At 37.0% G+C, this 15,999-nt stretch overlaps 1 protein-coding gene across 1 annotated transcript; it reads right to left on the reverse strand.

The window, feature by feature from the left end:
* Positions 1-10,499: 10,499 nt before the first annotated feature.
* LOC133323712 (ubiquitin carboxyl-terminal hydrolase 16/45) lies at positions 10,500-15,498 on the reverse strand. The gene is made up of 8 exons (XM_061532633.1): positions 15,159-15,498; positions 13,487-13,887; positions 13,265-13,396; positions 13,064-13,200; positions 12,880-12,997; positions 12,159-12,640; positions 11,832-12,125; positions 10,500-11,759 (listed from the first exon to the last, which is right to left on the reverse strand). The coding sequence occupies exons 1-8, from the start codon at positions 15,486-15,488 to the stop codon at positions 10,522-10,524; spliced, it is 3,132 nt and encodes a 1,043-aa protein (XP_061388617.1). The 5' UTR covers positions 15,489-15,498; the 3' UTR covers positions 10,500-10,521.
* Between the last annotated feature and the right edge of the window lie 501 nt (positions 15,499-15,999).

Consider the following 15,999-nt stretch of genomic DNA (forward strand, 5'->3'; position numbering starts at 1 on the left):
CAAAATTTCGTGCAAATCGAACGATATATAGGGACTTTGGTGCACTATTTACCTAAAATAGGACGAAAATATATATGGGAGCTATATCTAAATCTGATCAGATTTTCACGAAATTTAACACACATCGTTCCGGACTCACTTCAGCACGCTATGCAAAATTTCGTGCAAATCGAACGATATATAGGGACTTTGGTGCACTATTTACCTAAAATCGGACGAAAATATATATAGGAGCTATATCTAAATCTGATCAGATTTTCACGAAAATTAAAACACATCATTCTAGACTCAATTCAGTGCACTATGCCAAATTTTGTGCAAATCGAAGGATATATATGGACTTTGGTGCACTTTTTACCTAAAATCGGACGAAAATATATATGGGAGCTATATCTAAATCTGATCAGATTTTCACGAAAATTAAAACACATCATTCTTGACTCAATTCAGTGCACTATGCCAAATTTCGTGCAAATCGAAGCATATATAGGAACCGATTTTCTCCAATTTCAATAGGGTTCGTCCTTGGGCCAATCAAGTGACCTGTGCCAAATTTCATCCAAATCGGATCATAAATTTTGTTAACAAAAATACATGGACGGACGGACAGACGGACATGCATATATCGACTCAGAAAGTGATTCTATGCATATTCTCAAAAGGAACCATGGGTGTATTTCGATTATTTTTGCCTGTTATAAACATATGCACAAAGACATAATACACTGTACCACAGTGTGGTGAAGTTTTCTTTGAAAATAAAATAATATGTTAATACATGTTTAAATATTTCCTACATTCGCTAGCGAAGTTGCGGGCATATGCTAGTGTGCAATACAATGAAAACCCAAAGTATCAAATTACAGCCAATTCGATTGAAAACGTGTCTAAAATCCCCTAAATATCGAATATTGACAGGTATCGTTATATGAGTGCTAACCTGTGACTTTGGTCAATATTAACCATTTTTAGTGCGGAGATACAGTCAACGTATCTAAAATCTCCAAATTCCAAATATTTTGGGGGGTACCTTTATATAAAGGATTATTAGTTTTTGAGTTATCGTTCCCGCTATTCGCAAAAACGATATTTGGAGAAAAATGCGTTTAAAATTTGAGAAGCCCTGTTGCCTTCACTTGATGCTACCACAATAAATCGGATATATCTTCAAGAGTTGTTTAGATTTTCACTTGAAATTTCATAAGGATATTCTTGAATTAGTGTAGATTCGAATTAAATCAAAATACAAAATTAATTTTTTTGAAACTGAGAATGGGGGGTCCCCTTAAAGGTAAAAGACCTTACGTGTGTCTTCTGTCAGATTTTACAAGTGAAATAATTTTTCTCGGTCTTCTAAAGATATATTATGTTATCCCAAAGGCATGAGAACCTGCCTCTGTATGATATAAAATACATTTTATTAGTCTTCTTTAATTGTCAATCGCCAATCTATAGATAGAATACCTTCTCCCTCATATATCAGATATTTTACCTACCTATCTTCTATAAATAGTAGAACTTCTGTTGTAGAGTTGTTCAGCATGACATACGTTCTTTTTTACGAATTAAAACCGCCTCTTAGCTATCCGTAAGATAAATCTTCAAGAAAACTAGAAATGACTGGATGTCGTGAGAAACCATAGATGCATAACTTCAGAGCCGATCTGGCCGTCAGGAGAGTGGAACCTAATTGAAGAACATAAAAATCCATCTGATCAAATTTCGATATAGCTATCATATATATTTTCGTCCGGTTTTTTGTAATGATACACCAAATACTCTATTGAGGTGAAATTTTGAGCCTAGAATAACGTGGTTTGGGGTTTGTTTATATTTTCGTCCGTCGCATTGGTGCCACAAATGCACAACATACCGAAATGTATCTAGGAATTGTCCAAATGCGACGAAATTTTTCTCTGCGTTCCAAATGGATCCTAGAATGACTTGTATTTATTTTTGTTGAAAAAGACCCGATTTATATAACCTGGTTGCAGAATCTCGAAAGCTATATGGCCTAAATTCTCACGACGAAGAACTTCTTCGCTGTTGCCACATAAGAGAGAGATCAAAATCATTGTGAAAAAAAGGACTCCAACGGAGAGGATTACTGTCATTTATGTGAGGACGAAGAGGAGCTAGAAAAAATTGAACATATCCTCTGTGTGGCAGAAGATACAAACAGTTTGAAAGATATGAAATTGATAATCTAGCTTTCTTCTCCAAAATAGACCCCAATTAGATCCTAGGCTTTGTCAAAAATCTAACATGGCTCAAATAACCATCTTAATCGTTCTCCAACTATTTTTACCTCTCTTCCATTCTCTCTTCTTTTCAGGTATCATGGACAATCGACAATTGTGAACGGTTGTAATTAACGAAGGTACATCCCTAACATATTTTTTATATACCCAAAGTGGTGAAGGGAAGTGGATTTTAGAATATTGTTAGGCTTCCTCAGACCTTTACAAGAACCTTTGTCTATATAGATGACCGCTGAAACAAATCCCCTGCAATCACAAACAACATCCCATACAAGCAAATTAGCTACGCCAATGGCATGCACATAATTAAATGTTCGGAAAAAATCTGATTAAGACATAATTGTGTTCAAGTACATGTAAAAACTATAAAAACCCATTACAAACATTTACAAACCAACATTGCTGTCGAATCCAAGTTACGTGTCAAATAAAGGTGTTTTACTAAATTTCAGTTTTATCAGTGAATCACCATGGCACCTAATAATCAACTGTCGACCGAACAAGAATCCCCGGTTATCTTAAAAGATTCAATGGCAACATTACAGGAAGCTGAACACAAAGACGAGAACGTCAAATCCCAAGAAATTATCATAAAATGGCAAAAAGCTATGAAGAAGGCTGCTCGAGCACAAATACTACTACAAGAAGTTCTGCGGATTTTATGTACCGATAAAGTGACTCCAAAAGCTGTATATATGGATAACGAGGAATGCAGCAGTAGTGCTTCATCAGCCAGTGATTGTGAATTTGAAAATTCGCCACTCTATTATGGACATTCTTTCTATAGAAAATATCTTCCAACTTCTGGATTGCCGAAATGTAATTGCCGTTATCAACATTGTCGACAATGTTGTGATTCGAGATGTGTTTCATCACGTCGTTTTTCCAGAAGTCGTTCTCGTGCGCATTCTACGAATGGACATCATGGCCAGTGTAAATGTGGAAATTGTGCCATGCTTGATGGTTATTGTTAGCCAGAGAGAGAGAGAGTTGAAGATCAGAAAATTTTGAAATTAAATATTAAGAAAAAAAATGATAATTTGGGCTAATAAATACCAATGTGTAATAAAATCTTTAGAGGTTTTGTTTTGCGGAGATCGTTGTGCACGTGATCTTATATATTGTTGTTTGAAAAGCCGCTAACTGCAGGATCCTTTCGTATCCTTGTTTGCGTAGACTACATCCATATCCTTGATTCTATCTTGCAGTAGAATTCTTCAGCATCCTTGCTTGAGTACCTTTTAAGATCTCTTTCAATCGAATCCGCCCGCACTTATTAAGGTATTCGTTCGTATCCTTGCTTGAGTACATTTTAAGGTATCTTGCCGCAGAATCCTGTAATATCCTTGAGTGTGTGCTTATTAAGATTTATTTTTGTATAATCCTTCTGTATCCTTGCTTGAGAGCCTATTAAGGATTTTCGCCGTAGAATCCGCTTATATTCTTGCTTGAGAGCCTATAAAGGCCTCTTGGCGAAGACTCCTTCCTTTCCCTTCTTTAGTATTTAATAAGGGTACTTGCAGTAGAACCCCGCCAAACTTTTTAAGATCTCTTGCATTATAACTCCTTCGTATATTTGCTTGAGTACTACTTAGCATCCTTCCGTATGCTTATTTTAGTACTTATTATGTTATCTAGTCTTATTATTTCGTACCCTTCCTTGAGTACTTGTTAAGACCTTTCGCCGTATAATCCGTTCGTGCTCTTGCTTGGGTATTTATAAAGGCCTCTTGCCGTACTATTTAGCAGTATACATTGCCCTCTATTAGAAAAGCCCCACTTAATCAAAACCTAGCTGAAGCATCCAAAATCCCAGCTTTTGTGAAAGTACTTATCCACGTCCCAAGTACCCAATCGTCATGTCACATTCCCCGCCTAGGGTACTTATCATACTTACTTAGCTGACTTGTTACAGAACGCTTGTTCCATAAGCCGAGCTTAAAAAAGATTTCTAAGCGAGTCGGTCTTGTGCGTATCTCCTCCAAATTGAAATGTCATACTCCGAGATGTTGTCTTCTACTTGGTCTTTCCAAATAATTCGTGGATTTCTTCTTCTGCGTGAACCATCAGTAGGCTCGCTTTTATATGCCTTTTGAGCTGGGGCATTCTCATTCATTCGCACAATATGACCTAGGCATCGTAGTCGCGGCAGCTCAATACGACTGACTATGTTGAAGTCCCCGTATAGATTGTAAAGCTCGTAGTTCATTTGACGCCGATATTCACCGTCGAAGCAGATCGGCCCGTAGATCTTTCAGAGAATATTTCTCCCAAACACCCCAAGAGCTGCCTCATCTGTCATTAGTTTTATTTATGGCGGTACCAGGGTATATAAAATCGTTAACTACCTTGAAGCTGTAGTTCTCAAGTCCCACAGTTGGCCCGAGTCTTCTGGACGTCTTGCGCGTTGATACCATCAGCTTGGTCTTCTCGCCATTTACTGCCAGACCCCTTCTTTATTGGCTGCTACCGTTTGCAATGTTCGACCCATTATCATCAGCGTAGGCGAGTAACATGTATTGTTTGGTGTACATGTTCACTTTCGCCTCTCGTATGACCTTTTTCAACAGGATGTTAAAAATATCTCAGGACAAATCGTCATCATGTCTGAATTATCGTTCGGTATTAAAGAGCTCCGAGAGATGTTTCCCGACTTTAACTGCTGACCTTGTGCCATTTAAAGTTAGGTGAAATGTGCCGATTTGTTTTTCTTGGGTCTTTTCCAGGGTTGGCGCAGAGTAAAAATCCTGGTCAATGGGGGATTTGCAAAGCCTAAAGCCGCATTGGTATGTCATTAACCATTGGCTTCAGTCGTTCACTCAGTACACTGGGTAGCACTTTATATGCGATGAGAATACTAATTTCTCTATAGTTGGCACATATCGTCTTGTCTCCTTTTTTGTGCACGGGACACAGGATACTGAGGTTAAATCATTGTGCATGCATTCCTCTAGCCAAATTGTACTAGTCAGCTGACCACCAGTCTTGAATAGTTCGGCTGGTAACCCATCGCCTCCTGCTGATTTATTATTCTTCAGCCGATTAATTGCTAATCATGTAATAACACTTGTCATGGTCTCTAAATTAAAGTATCATATTTCCTTGTCCGTCAAGAGTACCTCTCCCGTCCACTACTCCGAATGACGGCTAAGCTGATAATAAAATCTCGAACTAAATAAAGGTTTTATATAGGTTCTCAGCTTCGAACTTGATCTATGTTTGAAAGAAATAATACGATACAGTATAAAGGCTTGGTAAAAATATTAGGTTGTGTAAATAGAATACTCGGTTCATATGATATTACAAAGACAATTTTCCGAAGAAATGTTGTTGAGATCAAAACTTTGAACCATACTTGCTGGTATTATGAACTGCTATAGATTCGACTTAACTGCGGCGGTTAGACTCTTCTTTGCTAAAAAACATATTAATATTTCCAACAAGTTCTGCGGAATTTTGTATGCTAATCCTTTCAACGACTTCTTACCTTAAAATGATCCAAAAAATGAAATAAAAGTTTTGAAATATGTCTTTAAAATAGTTAAGTTATTTCCTTTTTTTGTTCAAATTTTTAAAAACTGATCATAATAATAATAAGCAATAATTTTATCTTAGCTTTGTAGGTAAACAATTAAACAATATAGTATTACGTATTACATAATTAATTAAATTCAATTAATCTGAAAATCGTTTTCTATAGAGTATATAAATAAATGTATATGCAATAAAAACACATTTATGTTTATAAATAATAATAGACCCGGTCTCATTTCATTAAAATGTGATTTTTGATAGGAAAGAAAATAAGGAAAGTGATAGATGGAAAAGGGTGGGAGAATAGTTTTACAATGTATTAAAAAAAAAAAACAAAATTCAACAAAAGTAAATAAATTTTAGCTAAAAAACCAAAGTTAATCTTTTGTAAAAAATATATAATATCTAAACTAAATAAATAACAAACAAAACGCAAGCAATTGAATAAAAAAACATAACCCCGATCTATATAAACGAGATTGAAATGCATTCATAATAAAAGGCAAACTAAAATTGCTACAACGCCTGTTTGTTTGGTTGTTGTTGTTGGTTGTTTCGCTGGAAGATGGTTTAAATGTCAATATTGTAGTTATTCATTATCGTATATAGCATTAAATAATAAATATTATTACATTATATAGAATTTTATTTCTCAAAGTCTATTTAAGAGTAAAAGGAGGGGGAATAAAAATAGTGATCGTACATCAATCACTTAGTGAATTTTTTTCTTTGTCATCGTATTTTTCTGCGTAATTGGATTTGTTTGTCGATGCATGTAAAAAAACAACGTCCTTTATAACCTATAAAAATAAATAATAAATCTCCCGACAATTAAAGGCGGCGCGGCACCAAATATAAACGTCAAAGGGCAAACAAACACATGCTGAAAATAAAACAAAATAAATAATTATTTATGGCATATATAATATGAATATAATAAATTATTATAGAGTATCGACGACTTCATTGAAATGTTCGCGGTGAAATTGCAACTTTAATTAAATAATGGAGATTTTAAAACCTAATCTTGTAAAATTCGGAGAAAAAGCTTAGTACAGAGAAGACATCAACCTCCTCTGGAAAAGCTAACTCCAAGGTTCGTGGTCAGAGACAGAGGAAGCCATATGACAGACAAACCACCGTAGCTGCTGACGAAGACCCTCAAGTGACAATCATTGACAAATTGGTTGTTGTTTGAAGCAGCCCTTCGGTCGGCTATCGTCTGTGGTTCGGATCAGGGGGGCTACTCTGTATTGCGATGCGTGAGAAAAATTGTAACGCATCGCGTAATTGGTACTCTCTAATTCGTTTTCGTATCTCCTTTCGCATCTACTTTACGCAAATGTAGCATCACCGCACTCTGTAATACGAAAACGCATGTCAAACTCGTTCGTTAAGCGCAAATATCTTGCGTTAACAAAATAGCAAACGCAAAGGAAGCGAAACATATAAGTAAGCTCCATTAAAGGTTTTATTTATATATAAATTGTAAATTATTTCAAGTAAAAGGCAAAAAAGTCACAGTTACAGGCTCAGCAACGTCAGTTCCTAACTTCAGTAGATTTTATGGGGCAACACAGTGATTTGGCAAAGGGACAGTTGCAGAGTTCAAATGCGAAACGCGCCAACAATTTGTGGACAAAACTGTCTGATGACCTCAATTCAAATTGACCTCCTGTAAAAGATGTCGGTGGTTGGAAAAAGTAATATATTATTTTTTTATATAAAATGTGAAGCTATGTGTGCATATTTATAGGTTGGTGTTGATAACCACCTTGTCCAAGCAATTTCAAAGCAGCGGCCTCTTTTATTGGAGTTGGAATTGTTGTGGATCTATTTGAAACGACGAGCGTTTAAAAAATACATAAACGAATCTTTATTGAGACATTTTATATAAATCTATAAAAATTAAATATTTGAAAACATTTGTCACATAATTCGTACTTATATTTTCATACCCGTGGTCACTTAGGGAGAGTATATTTGATAGATCTCATAAAATTCTTTTTTTTTAATTCGTTCATCATTTTTGTTTAAAAAAACACTCGTCCACACAAAAATATGTTTTCATTTACAATTTTTTGACGTTTCCTTTTGTCATTCTTCGTTATTGTTTACTTTGTGGCGACAGTGTTGCCCTATTTTCAATTTAGTTTGCGAATGCGTTTGCGTGAACGTTACAGAGTACCAAATTGTACTCTTAACGCATTTAGCTTTCGCATCGCACTTGCTTTCGCAACGCAATACAGAGTAACCCCCCAGGGGGATCGTCAGTTTGGCAGTGCCTTCATGCAGAAGGGTGCCAAAGTCATAAACTGCTTGAAGAGGAAATCGGGAGATTTCCTCGTGAGAACTGTCGACGGCTTTGGTACACTCTGGGAAGGAGTCATCCTTGCTGCGGTCTCCTTATCTGTGATCCCAACCAGACGAATCCTATCAGCCTGGGTTCCCCCACCTTCAGTGGACAAGGAACTCCTGCTGAAAATGTCGGCGCTGTAAAATCCCAACCTCACTACATCGAGTTGAGTTGTGCAACATAAGGAAAATTATGTAAATCGATTTAAAGCAAACTTGGCACACCCTATTTGGTATGCTGCTCTGTTTAAAATTTAATCTCAATCAGACACCCACGAAATTATATATGGAAGCTATGCTATATATAAATCTGAACCAATTTCAAGGAAACTTGCCAGAAACTAATTTATATTAACTTCAATACGTTGGGTCTATCGGTCTACCTTTGGGTCTTTAGGCACCATTTACTTAAAATCGGACGAAACTATATATATATATATAGGAGGTATATGTAAATCTGAACCGATCTTGACGAAACTTATCACGCATCATTCTAGACTTAATTTAGTACGCTATGCCAAAATTCGTGCAAATCCAAAGATTTTCAGGGACTTTGTTGTTATATATGGAAGCTATGCTATATATAAATCTGAACCAATTTCAAGGAAACTTGCCAGAAACTAATTTATATTAACTTCAGTACGTTGGGTCTATCGGTCTACCTTTGGGTCTTTAGGCACCATTTACTTTATATCGGACGAAACTATATATATATATAGGAGGTATATGTAAATCTGAACCGATCTTGACGAAACTTATCACGCATTATTCTAGACTTAATTTAGTACGCTATGCCAAAATTCGTGCAAATCCAAAGATTTTCAGGGACTTTGTTGCGGCATTTACCTAAAATCGGGCGAAACTATATATGTGACCTATATGTAAATCTGAACAGATTTTCACAAAAATTAGCACACGTCATTCTAGACTTAATTCAATACGCTGTGCCAAAATTCGTGTAAATCGAATAATTTTCAGGGACTTTGGTGCACAATTTACCTAAAATCTGGCGAAACTATATAAGAGAGCTACATCTAAATCTGAACCGATTTTCACGAAACTTAGCACATCATACTAGACATAATTCAGTACGCATTGCCAAAATTCGTGTAAATCGAATAATTTTCAGGGACTTTGGTGCACAATTTACCTAAAATCTGGCGAAACTATATAAGAGAGCTACATCTAAATCTGAATCGATTTTCACGAAACTTACCAGACTTAATTCAGTACGCTATGCCAAAATTCGTGCAAATCCAAAGATTTTCAGGGACTTTGTTGTTATATATGGAAGCTATGCTATATATAAATCTGAACCAATTTCAAGGAAACTTGCCAGAAACTAATTTATATTAACTTCAGTACGTTGGGTCTATCGCTCTACCTTTGGGTCTTTAGGCACCATTTACTTAAAATCGGACGAAACTATATATATATATAGGAGGTATATGTAAATCTGAACCGATCTTGACGAAACTTATCACGCATCATTCTAGACTTAATTTAGTACGCTATGCCAAAATTCGTGCAAATCCAAAGATTTACAGGCACTTTTGTGCACCATTTACCTAAAATCGGGCGAAACTATATACGGGAGCTATATTTAAATCTGAACCGATTTTCACGAAAGTAAGCACACGTCATTCTAGACTTAATTCAGTATGCTATGTCAAAATTCGTGCAAATCGAATGACTTTTAGGGACTTTGGTGCTCCATTTACCCAAAATCGGACGAAAATATATATGGGAGCTGTATACAAATCTGAACCGATTTTCTCCAATTTCAATAGGGTTCGTCCTTGGACCAAATGACTAGTGCCAAATTTCATCCAAATCGAATTATAAATGCGACCTGTACTTTGTTTACAATTTATCATCAACAGACGGACGGACATGCATAAATCGAAGAGGAACCATGGGTCTATCTCGATTCCCTTTGCCTGTTACAAACATATGCACAAAGACCACAGTGTGGTGAAGGGTATAATAATTGTAGTCGGGGCTGTTAATGTAGCAAATAACATTCGAATTTTTTATTGTTGTTTCTTCTGCAAGCAGTATTAGCTGCCACCATAGAGAATTAGTGACAGGGACCTTGCTTTGGTAGCTGCGTCGGATACCATGTTCCCCCCTCCACTATTAAATCATGCATACGGTATTGTTCTACTACGTGATAGGTCTTTAGATGGATAGTATTTTGTATATTATATTTAAAAAAATATTCAATTAAACTTACTTCATTTTTTTTAAATATATCAACCAATTATCCATTAAATATGTCTTCATGTGTTGTATGAGTGTGTTTAACGGGAGGGAGTCTTGGGGTATTGTTGTTGTTGTCGATTTGCATGTCCTTTTCTTCTCGTCAAATTTAATAAATACGTTCGTAGAACAGCAAATACGCTTGGGCTTTTAAAACTTCACTTTCGCTGGCATCTGAAACACGGGAATCGGATACATAATACCATTTACCCATTGGCACCTGGACATTAATGGCCTCATCTATACCACCGACAGCACCTTCAGGTTCATCATTATGACCGCCATCCGGTGACGTTGGCGAATCATCAGGTTCAGAAGATGACGACGAAGCACTCGAATCCAAGCTACTGTTGCAAGAATTCGAAAAATCGTCGCTATCATTGGCTGCCTTCATGCGTAAATCGCGCGCCTTTTCTCGCGCCAAAAGCTCTTCGAGTTTTTTACGTTGTTCATCGTCTTGGTCCAATTCGGCTTTGCTGCCTTGTGGTATGAATTTCCAACGTTTGTCATCTTTGCTGAGTTTGGGTCGCACCTTGACATAGGCCGTGTAATGGCCACCATACATGCTACCCGAATGTTCCACAACACCATATAGGGCATATAACAATTTCTTTTGTTTACGATCAATGTTGGGAAGATTCTTGACTTTGGAGCCACAGAATGGTGCAATATCCAGTATCATGGGGAAACTAACATGCCCCGTCAATTTGCGAAAGACAAAACGTTGTCCCAATTGGAAACGTTTCAAATGTAATATCAGTACAGCCGGTGGACTAGAGATCAGGAACTGTTTAGTGGCATTTGTATTGACGGTCTTGGCCTTGGGGTCATCGCCGTTGATACGTTTTGTACAGGCCTCGCAGCCAACTTTATTGTTGCCAGTCATCAATTCCACGGCTGTGAAATTGTTAAGGCATGATTGGACCGAGCATTCACCATCTTCACATTGATAGCGTGGCGCTATTGTGGTACTCCAATCGGAATAGCTTTGGGTACGCGAACGTTTCGCTTTGGCACGGGCAGATTTCTTCTGTTGTTGTTCATCGTTTTCAATTTGTAAGCGATCGAGTTTATTAATTACGGATTGCATTGCAGCAGAATTGTCGCCATTTTCTTCCGATTTAATGTCACCATTAGTGAGTGTTGTTGTAGTCTCGTCTGTGTTAATGCCATTGCTTAATTGTTTAAGTAGATTAGCTCCCTTCTCGTTGAGACCCAATGAGAAAACACTATTTGTGGTTTTGGTTTCAATTATATTTGCATCACCATTCGTTTCAGAATTTGATGTCGAGGAGGCAGGAAAACTTGCACCACCAGCATTGGCAGGGCTTGTGGCAATACCGGAATCTAAAAGATATGTAAATATAGGGAATATACAAAAATCCAAAGCCAATTAACTATGACTTATGATCTACTTACCATTTTCGTCTTCATCCAGCGAATCCTTGTCCATATTTTCCGGTGAATCACCTCGCTTTTCAACAGGGCTTGTAAGCTGGTTATTGCCATTCCGATCAATGTTATTTAACGCTTTCGCATTTGCTGAGGTATTTAATGGTTTTGTGGGACACTTGTCATTGTCATCCAAGAGATTATCTTCGACATCGGCATCCGATTGTTCAGCAGAAGATGAAGATTCCGCCGACAATGCACCCGTCGTTCTGTCATCAGCTTCTTCCCTTGTAGCACAACCAATAATGGGTACAGCATCTTCTGTGATGTTGGCATTATCTCCATCACCGCCACCACCACTAGTTGGTGTACTATTCTGCCCCTCAGCTGAGCCAACTTTCTGGATTTGCTGCTTGGTATGCTGGTGCTTAGCATGACGTTTTGCCTTACGTTCCTTTTTCGCCTCCTTCTTCAGTTGTGACTTTGTTGGACCAGTAGGTGAGGTGGCTGGAGCAGGATGTAGGTAAAATGAATTGGCGTTATCCGGTGATGTTTTACGTCGCATTGCTGGGGGTTGTGATTTTTCAACGCTTACAGGCAAAGACATATCCAGAAAGTATTCATGTCTTGAACTGACATTGTAACAATCTTGACATGTCAGCGTGGAAACTAAGAAGCCGCGAAAAACTTTTTCAGGCATTAGTATACGATCGGCAGCTTGATTACCATAAATTTTGCATTTTCTTTTCATATCATCGGAAGCAGATTTGGCGTCTTGATCTTTGCAGCCGAGATTTTGTAGAATGACACGTTGGTACCGTTTTAAATCTTCGGATCTAAAAAAATATTTATATAGTCGGAAAGTAATTAATGACGATCGGGTCTTATGCTAAAAATTAAATTGAGCGATGTAATACATAGGCTTAGTGACATATGATGGCAGAACAACCATAATTATTTTGAATATGAAGTCGACCAACAGTGTCCGTCCGAAGGAATAAATATGGTCGGGCATGGAGCCTTGCAATGCATTAACCACTCATTCCAAAGTTTATCAAACCATTTGCATATTTACCTCACACTTTCCAATAACTGTCTGAGAAGCTCATGAGAATCATGTTGATCGCCACCTTGAAATTGGGGACATTTGGTGGTTAGTTTATTCAAAAGTTTGCTGGGATTAAATACGCCACCTGTACAAAGAAACCAAAGAATACTTTATAACAAAAATGCCGAAATAAAATTTACAAAAAACTTACCTCCCGACTGCAATTCTTCTAGAGTATTGGCCAGAGCCGAAGTTAAACCACCCCAGGCTGTTAATGTGCCCTTAATGGGTGGCAATTTTAAAACTTCATCATTATTGATATCAAATGTACCACCGGGTAGGGTAAATCTGTAAACATAACAAATATTAAAATTTACAAAAAATAAATAAAAAACAGTTAGATGATGCTCACTCTTCTCCCGGTTCAGCGGATTCCTTTAAGACATCCAAAAGGTAAGGTGTTTGGGCCAAACACTGCAAAACTGCATTGAAAAAACACGTATTACCTAAATTGGTTAGACCACGAACCCTGGGCAGAGGTTCATTTAATGGCGATGTGGTTATTCGCATGCCCAGTGTTGAATTCGTTACACTACTACCAGCTGCTGTACGGCCGCCACCTGCCGTCGTTATTATGGGCGGTAAATTATTGAAATTACTATATGTGGTGACCAAAGGTTCGTTATTGGTACGTTTGGCCATTCCCGGTATTGGAGGCAATGGTGGTGCTGGCAATGGTATGGCTTTATTTATTCCCGTAATATTATTGCAATCGGTGTTAACTGTACCGCTTGATTGAGGTGTGGTAGCTAAATTATCATCAGTCGATACCAATGGACGTAAAGATTCCCAGGCGCCCAAAATCATATTTTCAACATTTTGTACAGGTGGCTTTTGGGCCAAACCCTTTACAAATTCCACGCAATCGAGAAGATTTTTACGCGAATCGGGCTTTACATCATTGTCACAGTCATAACACCATATATCAAAGGAACGTGTATTCATCGCTAAGGCATGACAATCGGAGCGGGGTGTCTTGAAAATATAATTCGTATAAAAAAATAATTTATTCATTACAATAATTCAAGAAAAGTGACAATTGTTAATCAAATCAAAAATAAAACAAAATTTCATGTCATATAGAAAATTAATTAATTTTTTATTACAATGCTATACAAATCTGATATCTTTGACTTCTTATTTTTTATATTCAGCAATCCTCCAAAAAATTAACATCCCATAAATCTCAGAGAAATCTCTCTATAAAATCGAATAACTGCAATTCTTCTTAATTCTCTTTTGCGGAAGTCCATTTTTCTGAGTTATATGCTTCATTCATTGTTATAATTTCGAAATTAAATGTTTTATTATGCTGTCCACCGATCTTCAGATTTGCAGAAACTTAAAATCCATCTGTCTGGAGTTTTCATAATATATATATATGTATATATGTATATAATACCTCATTATTTTAGGGATCAAAACAGAGACTGCAAAAATTAGGTCTTTATTTTCCAAATGGAATGTTAATGGATTCGACTTCTAGCGTCTATGTGAGGAAGAATAAGAAGGGTGAATGACAGACAGCAATAGTAGTTTAAATCGGAAGGGGCTTTGAAGACGTAACGGGGCTCGATTTTACAGACATTGCTAGTACTCCTAGGATGTTTCGTATTGTGAATGGGATATATCGGTCAACGTTGTGGGGATTTTTGACACGATTTCCAACTGAATTGGTTGTATTTTGGGTTCTTACTGAATAACACATACCCGTACCAACAATTATTAGAATTGGCCTAAGTTTCAGGGTAGCCCCCATATAACGGCACCCCCCACCCATATTCGGTATTTTAAGGATTTTGGACACATTTTCCAACCGAATTGGATGTAATTTGGTATTTTGGCTTCTCATTGTATAATACATCCCTGTATTAAAAATTAGTAATATTGAACCAATTTTCAGTGTAGCACCCATATAACGGAACTCCCCAAAACTCGGTATTTTTGACACTTTTCCCAATATAACGGTCGGGCCGAACAAGTACTGCGATATAGAGCTCTAAACAAAGTGCTGAAACTGTCCCAGTACTGATTTCGCCCGAAAAAAATGTATTTTATGGGAATCAGTATTAGTAGGACTACCTATGGTGGCACTGAAAGTTTTCGGTTAAGTGTAACAGCGTAACTTTCTCCGGAAGTATGAACTTCCGCAAACAAAAAAATTTTACATCATTTGTAAAAAAATTTTCAAAATGATCCTCGACCGGGCTCTAAACGAAATAGGTTCCAATCTCATTCATAATTACCTTAAAATGATGCAGAGCATGTTGATTCTTGGAACGACCACACAGCTGTGAACCACATTTCAGACACAACCACAACGTATTATCATATTCAATGTCCACGGATGATGGTGATTCTGATGCCTCGGTTGCCGGTGAGGTAAACCCCATTCTTTGGCATTCTGTACAATCCAATAGTAGGCCGGTACCCTTCAAAAGTTTGCGTAACTTGGCCGAATCGACGGCACGCTTCAAATGTGGACAGGAACGTGTGACAGCAGTGGGACTTGTTTTCTCCTCACCCGAATCTGATGAACCATCATCCCAGTTATCTGGTTGATGATTTTTACCCATGATTTCTACGTTGTTGATGATTGAAAAATGAAAACAAGCGGCGGAAGTTGTTGGTTTGTCTAAAAATACAACAAAGATAAAGAAAATTTGATTGTATAAACAATTGTTATAATAATTAATGTGTTAACATGGATTATGGATGAAAATTGCAAATTATATTTGCAATAATAATAATTGTGGTCAATAACAATCACACAGAAATTGATTTACTTCTTTCCTCTTCTTCTAATAAAAAATTGAGGTTAAGTTTATAATGTGTTGTATTGCTGTCGGGCAGACGGCGTATGGTTGTGTGTACATTTTTTTTTTATTTTCTTGCTCTAACAGCAAAAACAATAACAACACTGCCACCATCTAATTGTCATTTTCATAGATTTCTTTGTAACACCTAGGTTTTTAACACAAAACTCTTTGTTTTAATAAAAAACAACAACAGCACACAAATACATTAGCATCACAAAAAAAAAAACACCGGAAGAAAATCGGACAGCAGTCATTGACATTTGCCGTA

Source organism: Musca vetustissima, unplaced genomic scaffold (assembly GCF_032173495.1).
Source record: "Musca vetustissima isolate MV318-11 ecotype Yass unplaced genomic scaffold, APGP_CSIRO_Mvet_v1 utg19501, whole genome shotgun sequence".
NCBI lineage: Eukaryota > Metazoa > Arthropoda > Insecta > Diptera > Muscidae > Musca > Musca vetustissima.